The sequence below is a fragment of the Acipenser ruthenus genome, chromosome 28 (assembly GCF_902713425.1).
Source record: "Acipenser ruthenus chromosome 28, fAciRut3.2 maternal haplotype, whole genome shotgun sequence".
Classification (NCBI taxonomy): Eukaryota; Metazoa; Chordata; class Actinopteri; order Acipenseriformes; family Acipenseridae; genus Acipenser; species Acipenser ruthenus.
In genome coordinates this window covers 13,784,846-13,794,659 of record NC_081216.1, presented here as the reverse complement: position 1 = coordinate 13,794,659, position 9,814 = coordinate 13,784,846, and the positions used below count along the sequence as shown (strand labels likewise).

The window sequence follows — 9,814 nt, the reverse complement described above, 5'->3', positions numbered from 1 at the left end:
TTACGATTTATATTAAAGGGTAAGCATTAATCAATTATTATTTTATCTCAAATGTATTGCATGTATTGCTATAAGGGACTCATGCTATGTTTAGAAGATAGGAGAACATTTGTTGAATGTGCTGAAAAGAGGCTACTGGGTGTATTTAGTGTCGTGGTCGTGGCCAGGCCTGCAGGCTGCACGAATACATAAAGATGTATTAAAGTGTTAACGTTAATATCTGTTAAGACACTGGACTGCCCAGAACGTCTGTCAGCTGGGGATATGAAGTAGCCTGTAGCTACTCAATCCAATATTTAACTGTTAATAAACCGAAGGAGTACTGGCCATACTCTGATTCGTAAAAACACTTTAGATACATGAGTCTGTCAATTTCTTGGGTACTATATTAGTCATCTGGATATATTGCGGGTCCAGAGCACGAACTATATCCCACTAGGAGTAATAACATCTCTGTCCTCCTAACGTCTCCCCTGAGATAAGAGTGTGTGCTGAGCAAATAAAAAAGAGTACGTACAGAAATCCGAACCCGCGGATTTCGTGACATGTCCCTGTCAGGCACGCTTGTCTGGGAAAGCCAGAACTGCCTACAGTCTGATTTCTCAACCACAATACTCCCTAATAGTAATGTATCAATCTGTTAGGACCACTGAATCACAGAGGAATGAGAAATAATTATGATGATAAATATTTGTTGTGAACTTTCAAATTTACTGATGTTGAACCAAAACAGCCACTCTGTGTTGTGGATTGTGACGAACTCTTGTCAAATAATTATATGATGACGTCACATTTTCAGTGAGAAAACTGGTTGTAATGGGAATATGTCTCTGTTTTAACAACCGTTTAATGGTTGCTGATACACCTGGTGGTCCCTGTTGGAAACACTGGTACTTGAGATGAAAAGGTTAAAAACCACTGGCCTAGAGGATCTGATCTCGACCTTAAAGGCTCCTGACCTCGGCCTCTGCTTCAACTTGGCCTTGTGGATCCCAGTCTCGAATCCAAGACTGCTTGCTTCATTGTATATGTGTGTGTGTTGTGAAGCTACAAAGTTAACCTGTAATCCAAAAATATATCTGTACCTATTTCTTTAGGTGTAATTCATATGATGTGATTACGACTACACCCCAACTTCAACCTACTCCTGTAAGCAGGGGTACTGTGAATGCTTACCCATTTCAAGTGGTAGGGTTTTGCTATACCTCTTTCACTTGTTTAGGCTAAAGACTGTGGTTTACAGATGCATTCTACAAGTTTATTACAACACTGATATTGTTGCTGTGCCAGCTTTTGTACATTCAACAAAAAAAAAAAAATACTAACAGAGAATGCATTCATTTACATGCACTATTTGGCTAATTTGCATACCATAGCGTGCACACTACATTTAAATACATTATCATGCATTACCATACAAATCACATATTCATTCTGATTACCATAGTGTGTGCCATAATATGCCCACTATTTCGCACAATAATTAATAAAATTGCCATAGTAAATACGGAAATCATGATTTCAATTGTCGCACACCATCAAGTTTAGCACCCTTTAGTAAATCAGGCCCAAAAATGAGCAAACGTAAACTTAAGAAAAATAAACCATAATGGTTTAATAGATTTATTAAGCTGGGTATTAAAAACAAAAGAAAATTATGTTGTTCTATTAAAAAAAGGAGTAGCCTCACAAATAGAATATAGAGAGCCCTGTAGAGACCTTGAAAAACAGACAAGGAGAGTAAAAAGGGAATTAGAAAAACAAGTAGCAGTAGATCGTAAACTTAATCCAAAAGGATTGTTTTCAATATGTTTATGCTAAAAGGAAACTAAAGAGGAAGTCAGTAGTCTACGTGACAGCAGTGGTAATTTAGTGACTAAAGACAAACAAATCACAGATGTGCTTAATCAATATTTCATACAAATATTTACAGAGGAAGATTTAGAAAATATACCTAAATTAACAGAATGGCTACACCATGATGAAGGCACTTTTGTGTCGAAACGTTGATGATGTTTTTATGAATTAAAGATGCACATTGTTGAAGCGCAGTTCAGTGTGCAGTTCTCTCTAGACTGATTATGGCTTCTGCCTTGTGAATGTGCACCTTGTCTACTTTGGTGTGCAAACCCCTTTTCTCTTTAATTATCACAGAATGTACACAAACATCATTACAGAGAGAACAGATTTTTCAACAAATATGTTATATATTCAACACATCTATAAATAAAGGAGCCATTCCACTGGACTGGGAAATTGTCAATGTTTTTCCAGTATTTAAAAAGGGAGATAGATTTGACCCTGGGACCCCGCAGGGCGGGGCGGGTGTGCTGGGGTGGAGATTGCCAGGCGTAATCCCGTTCAGTGAACAGACTCGGACACATTCAACTTGTTCGGTGCGGAACAGGAACAGATTTTAGCCTTTTCGTGAAATCAGTTTGTTCTATTTTTTCTGTTCTAGCATCATGGATGACAGCGATTTGGGGATGCTGTTTGTGCTTTGTGATGATTGTTTTTCAGTCAGCAAGCTCCAAGCTCTATTTATATCATATGTAATAAAATACAACATTAATAATATTATTATGGGTCAAATATATACAACAAAGTACAGTACCATTGTAAATCATAGTTTGCCAGTATTGCATGTACAGTTGTCATGTGTCTAATTCAATAATCCGTTGCATATCCGACTGCACTGGGACCAGAGTAAGGGCGGATATGTAAAAAGGCGGATGAATGAATCCTGTTTTAAATACCACTATACACAGCTGTAACAATTTTGAGATTCAGCTTTTATTAGGGAGCTCCCCTAAATCTCTTGTTTAGAAGGATACAGGGTAATAATGCTTGTGACAGAGTAGCCGTTTGCCATGTGGGTGCGTGCATTCGTTGCTGAGTGACAGGCAGGAGATCGAGACGGAGGTTGAAGTTGATACGCCCCACAGGCGAACAGGATTTATTTACATATCAACACACTGAACAGCTCACGTGACACTACAGCACTGGCAGCGCACGGATCACATACAACACAGTGTACGAAAACTTTGGTGGGATCTACAGTCTCTGAACTAATCTTCTCTGCTCAATAATAAACTAACGTTGCTGAAGAGATTGATCATGGCGGATAAACGGCTAGGGAGGATATGTGACGGGCAGATACTCGACAGGCGGATATCTGACGGGCAGATACGCGACAGGCGGATATGTGACAGATTACTGTACAGCTATGGTCAAAAGTTTTGCATCACCCCATAGAATTAACTATTTTTGCTTCATATAGTTGAATGAACCCTGCTGAATAATGTTACATTAACATATAGAATTACACACCGTTTTGTAGTTTTCCATATCTTTAACAAAAAACTGACAAACATTTAAAAATATGAAATTTCAGTATCTAACATGAAATACGATACTAGTACTACTTTTATGGCTTCCAGTAGACTTTTGCGATATTATTTTGTAGTTTTTTTGGTTACATGATGTTAAATAAAAGATCTAAATAATGAACATATAGATTTTTTAAAAATTATGTCTCAATCCTAAAATTCTAAAACCTTTGAACATAGCGATACCTGTGGGGCCATGCTTCACCGTGTGAAACTGCTCCTGGAGCAGACCAGGCTGTTCGATTGAACAAGCAGAACACGTTCCACGGCAGGAAGGTGGAACGGTTTCACCAAATCAGATTGTCCAGTTCTGTTCGGTCTCATGAAATGACACCTTATGTATCACATCTTATGTTGGGTTAGCACTGAATTGTCCTCGACTATTCACCAGTCGAATATAAAAGTGGCAGTCGACCTCAGAAACTAATTTCAATTCTGGTGACTGAAGTAATTGTGAAACAAGTGGTTTCAGAAAGTGCACTTGGGATTACAACACTAACATATAAATGGCATTTTAGAATTAATACAGTTGAATATTACTATTTTAAAAAATTCTAAGCAGCTTTAAAATACAGTGCACAAATAGCAACATGTTACAAAATAGTGTGTTCACAAAGCACCAGGCATTATCAAACATGTGATATATGTATGTATTTTTCAGTTCTGTAGTAGTAGTCGTTCTACCCCACGTGCTGAGTCAAAAGAGCAGCCAATCTTCCCGTCATTTTACCTTACATGTAAGAAAGATAATCAAGGGCTAGCCTATATATGGTTCTTTAACTAGTTAGGTAAAGAACTGGGGTGATAGCAGGCTGCGGTTATTTTTCAGTATAGATGACGGACATCACTACACGTGGGCCAAAGAAACACACCCGTGTATTGTGTGTACTTTCATGGGTTTTTCTGTTAGAGAATGGGTTTTCCACTCCCACCATGTGACCCCCTGCTTCTCAGATTTTCCCCTTCCAATCTGCGTGACGGTTTCGCGTATGCTTTTCTATAGGACTATACGACTCTATTTTGTGTGAGGATGTAATTATTATTATTATTATTATTATTATTATTATTATTATTATTATTATACACAGTGTATTATTCTGTACGTTTACTGTGCTTGCTTGGTTGAGATATTGTTTACCAATCACAAGCTGTAACAGGACTTTGCCTTTTTATTATTTTAGTTTCACTTTTAAAACGCAAAACACTGTAAAGCTTCACTTGGTTAGAAGAACGGCGGTTTGTTCCCACACAGCGAAAGCTGTTGATGTGTCACACGGCTGGAGGCTGTACCACGGGGAGGAGGGGGTTTGTGGTGAGTGGCGGGGGTTTCTGGGGGTTTCCTACATGTTTTAGAAAATAGAAATACTGTACTTACACAAATAATCAACTCATTTATTCTTCTACACTGCTGCTAACGCTCTGGACGTCCTGTGAATGTAATTTAGCTCCGTCGCTGTTTTGCCTTAATAGCTACATATCGGATTTAACATCTTACCTAGAATTTTTTCTTCAGTTTTTTTGAAGAAGTGAACGACTCTGTTACTGGCAGACTTCGGTGAATGCTTTGCTTTTTAGTTGGAAAGTACCGGTTTTGCAGCTGTTTTCACTCATTTCTGAAACTTAGGTAAACACACAGAACATCATGAAGGCATGCGAATGGGAGAACTTGGCCAGCCGCTTCAGGAAAATCGAGTCTCTGCTTGGTCTGGCTGGCTGCCTCCTTTTGCTCTATGCAGTGTGGAGCCCGGACTGGATCAGGGGCGAGGGTCTGTGGGTCACGTGTAATGACACCTTCGCAGACCCTGCTGGAGAAAGCGCTCTGAAGGCTGAATGTCCCAGGGGAGAAGGTGGAGGTGAGTGGTGGTCATTTGAAATATCTCAGCTTTATTGTTATTTTATGGAAATTAATATTTAAATATTTGGGTTTATAGGTCAATCCTAGCACCTAGGCATTTCAACACTGAAAAATACTAAACGATTTCTCAACTCTTATCAGTGTACCATTACTAGTACTATACCACTGTGTCACAGACTTGAGTTCTCCCTTTGCCCCCTCTCTCTCTGACAGTAATGTTTGCTCCCCCCTTGTCTTGTGCAGTGATGGAAGCGGAGCGGGTGTTTGCAGTCCTGGCCTTCATCTTGGCTTTGAGCTGCAGCTGTGTGTGTCTGCTCTTCATTTTGTGCTGGTCCTCTTACACCAGCAGGTCATACACTTACACTTCCTCCCAGTTGAACGGGGGCCAGGTTCTCTTCCCAGGGACGCTCCTGCTGGTCATCCTCTTCCCTACAGGTACGGTTACCTACAGCCTTGCAATGCACTGCACTTCGTGATGAGCTACACAATTATTACACACCTCATTCGTTATATAGGTCTCAAATGGGCAGAGCTTCAATAAGAGTTCTAGCAAATCACCATTAGAAACAAAGGTTTTGTTTCTTTTCATTTTCAATCATATGCTCACTCTTATCACATCACATGTGAAATGCTACTGTTCAACAAATAATTTCCTCCTTACCACCGTTTGATTTCGACTGGCTATATATACCAGTATTGTATTCATAGTCTCAGTTAAGTTTTAGATTGAAGAAAAAAAGTTACATATCCATTGTAAACAGAGCAGTTTGCTTAGATACTGTTTCCAATATACAAGCATTGTATAACTGATGCATTCACCCCCCATCATCCACGATGAAGTGCAATGAATCCACTGCCATTTCAAGATATCAGTGTTGCAGCGCCCTCTGGTGTCCAGTTCCATTTCACAAACTGCAGTTTCAAAAGTCTTTCTATGGATAGAGCCACTGTGGTAAATCACAGCTTAGTAAAGCACAGTGTAAACAAGAAAAGCAAGCACAGTAAATATATAGGGCAGTATATGAATAGTTCAACTGCAGAATTACTGGCAACTTAACATTCATTTACTGTACTTAGTAAATTCTTACCAGGGAAAAGTCTCAGTCCAATAAGATGTTACATTTAAATAAAAAAACAAAACTAAGACAATGCATTACACATTTTACAAATGTATTAGTATGTGGATAGCTGCTTGTCCTCTGACTAGTTTACACCCACAGGACATACAGTACAGGTGGGTTCAAGCTTCACAGGACTGATCTACAGCCATGCACTTCTGCATCACCCTCTATATAGAATTAACTAATTTTGCTTCATAAAGTCGAATGAAACTTGCTGAATAATGTTACATTAACATAATGAATTACATACCGCGTTGTAGTTTTCCATATACTTAACGAAAAACTGACAATAATTGAAAAAATGTGACATTTCAAAATCTAACATGAAATATTGTTCTACTATTATGGCTGCTGGTAGACTTATACTAGGAGCAACAGTGACACCTTGTGACCAGACATGAATAACGCCAAAGTCACTGCTGCACCATTCCAAAGAATTAGCTCTGGAACATGTGAACCTTCTTGTGTATTCAGTGTATAAACATACACAAATGAAACTGTTAGTTCAAAGGATGTTTAAGTTGTTATTGTATTATGTAATATAGCCAAAGAACAAACACGTGAATTGCTTGGTGTAAGAGATGAAATATAGCTTCTTTGTGGCTGCAGTTCTGTTTTGTCTGTTGCTGATTATGCACATAGTATTTTAAAACACATTTGATGTAAAACTATAAGAAACTAAGTCAAGTAGAGAAAGGGGAAGTTTCTTCGAGTGTATAGTCTTATTGAGCATTTTGAAGTTAAGGATATACAATGCATTGATAATTGCAGAAAATACAAAACAATTTGAGCCTATACGTTCCCCAAACCAAAATTAATTCAAGTGACAATTTTTATATTCAGTTGCATATACATGAAATTTGCAAACAATACACCTTAGGAAAAACCATTATTACAAAACATGCCTTCCGAGCTGGATGGGTCACAGAGACCCCCCTGCTTAACAGACATGGGGCCCTTGGAATACTGCTTGTGGGGCCACAAGTCAGGCCAGATTAAGAAAGAATGTGCAAAGCACCACAACCTATATTGTGATCTTACTGTAACTAACTGGAATCAAAGGGTTTCCATGTGTCATGACAACGGCGGAGCTCAGTTTGTCCTGTAATAATGTTTTTCTTTCATTGTTTATGAATCACCCTGTGTATAAAAGGTTAAGATGAAAGTCCACATGTGAGCTGTTTTGCCCTGCTTTGTTCCAGGTCTCACTCAGTAACATACCCTTCCTTTCTTTCAGGTCTTTTCTTCCTCATCAGCTGGTCTCTCTTTACCAGACACCACAGAGAAGAGCTCGCCGATGACATCACTCAACTCGGCTCCTGCTATTGGCTGGGAGCCCTGGCTTGGGTGTTGCTGCTTGTGGCAGTGCCTGTCACCTTTGTCATTGAGCAGTTTGTCTGCCCTGTCCCCCCGGCGGACACATCTGCCTTGCTGGAGCCACACCGCCCCTCGCAGCAGAGGACTGGAGCAGGGTCAGTCTACAGGGTGGTGTGATCAACCTCAATCGGAAGGGACACAGCCTTAAGATCAGAACATTACAAGAGACCCTCGCTAATGAATGGGAAGAGACCACGTGGAGGGATATGTCACGGGACAGATTTGTCTAATTTGTAGCACTTTATTGTTGTGTACTATAGTTATGTGTTGTAAATCGTTGTAACACATAGACATATTAACTAATAGATAAGTACCTACATTAACAAAATATCAAAGCTTGGCTGCTTAAGACAGGTCATTATGTCATTTTACACTAAAACAGCAGTTATGAACCAGTTGTATTATAGAGTGGATACATTGGAACAAGTTCAAGACATGGTGTTACTTGAGGTTACTGTAGTAACGAGGTCTGTCATGCATAACTAATGTTAAAGTTGCAGGATTGTTTGTAGCTGATTGTGAAACTCTGCATCTTGCACTACTGTCTGGAATGGCACTTCGGGGGCTGATCCACTTTAAGCAGATAAACTAACTGGGACTAGCAAGAAACAGACAATATGCATGTACATGTGCTACTTTAGACTTTTGTAACATTAACTTTTCATTTAGAAAAATAACATATCTGTAAAACGAAGCATGATATGATTTGCTCTAAATGCAGAGCAAAACTGAGAACAGTTGTTAAAGAAGTTATAGGTTCTGTCCTCTTCAACCCCAGGGACTTATTGGATCGGTTTCGTTTTGTATTGTATTGTACACAATTGCAAGAAGATATGGATTGATATAGATTGTTATTGTGGAACTTTGGGGAGGGGGTCATCATTTGAAACCCTCCCAAAACATTTACAGCTGTCTATATATATATATATATATATATATATATATATATATATATATATATATATTTGTTCTGTGCAAAGATGTATAACTGAATTTTGATTAAATATAAACTCAGTGTCTGCATCCTGGTTGCTTCTTTGGGCTGTGGGTGATGTCAGTGCTTATAGATTCAGCTGCTGGTCCTGCACTTGAAGAGGAGAAGGAAGCCAGCACCCTCTGAAAGAGGAACTGATCTGACAAGGCCAGGTCAACAGGGGGGGTGCGTGACAAATGCACACCCTGCCTCCCATCAAGGGGACTGCCTGTAATAAAGTAGAGGTTGAAATTATAACTCGTATTGCGTCGGATTTCAATGTTATGGAGAAGGAATCGATAGGAGAGGCAAGCCACATGGATCCCTCCCCTGAATTATATTGTAATCACATTACCTCCATCTGTAGTCTGGTGTTTCTTACATCCACAGGACAGCTTATTGGTTACAATCTGAGGCAACACAAGGGCATTTAACTGATGGAATGACTGAAACAGAAAATCAGATACAATGTGATTCTAAGGAGAAAGAAGACATCAGTGAAAGTGCTAAGAAAATAATTCCATAAATCGTACCTGTTGTGCACTTCTATGTCAAATGTAGTTTGTAAGAAACGCGTTATAGTGAAGATGTATTTATTTTAACACATTGATATCTGGTACAGTTGGCGCCGCTTTATCGGGAAGTAAAAATATCCTGAATAAGCGGCTGTCCCAATTAAACGAGGCATTTGAGATGACCTTAGTCACACTTTTTTTGTTTCTAAATTAAAAGAAAAATAATGAAATGACATCACGTGATTAAATGTTAAATACATAATTTAAAATACAAGTCAATTGAAATTAAAAAGAATGAAATCACATCTTATCACAAGGCGAGACACTTGCAATGTTGACGCGCCAGTTTTCTTTGCAACAGCAGCCTAAGAAATCACAAGAGACTCCAGCTCCTTCAAGAATTTCGCAATTTATTGTCACGAAATCCGCGTGTTCAGATTTCTTTACGTACTCTTTTTATTTGCTCAGCACACACTCTTATCTCAGGGGAGACGTTAGGAGGACAGAGATGTTATTACTCCTAGTGGGATATAGTTCGTGCTCTGGACCCGCAGTATATTCAGATGACCAATATAGTACCCAAG

At 39.0% G+C, this 9,814-nt stretch overlaps 1 protein-coding gene across 1 annotated transcript; it reads left to right on the top strand.

Annotated features, from left to right (window-relative positions):
* Positions 1 to 4,486: 4,486 nt before the first annotated feature.
* LOC117964154 (uncharacterized) lies at positions 4,487 to 8,648 on the top strand. Its single transcript, XM_034906707.2, has 4 exons — positions 4,487 to 4,701; positions 5,014 to 5,242; positions 5,488 to 5,679; positions 7,603 to 8,648. The coding sequence occupies exons 1-4, from the start codon at positions 4,654 to 4,656 to the stop codon at positions 7,857 to 7,859; spliced, it is 726 nt and encodes a 241-aa protein (XP_034762598.1). The 5' UTR covers positions 4,487 to 4,653; the 3' UTR covers positions 7,860 to 8,648.
* Positions 8,649 to 9,814: the final 1,166 nt, after the last annotated feature.

Bases quoted from the DNA above. Each gene is read 5' to 3' on its own strand.
- LOC117964154 (XM_034906707.2), top strand. From the start codon at position 4,654: ATGTGTCACACGGCTGGAGGCTGTACCACGGGGAGGAGGGGGTTTGTG. The intron at 5,243-5,487 runs GTGAGTGGTGGT...TGTCTTGTGCAG, and splicing joins TCCCAGGGGAGAAGGTGGAG to TGATGGAAGCGGAGCGGGTG. The intron at 5,680-7,602 runs GTACGGTTACCT...CCTTTCTTTCAG, and splicing joins GGTCATCCTCTTCCCTACAG to GTCTTTTCTTCCTCATCAGC.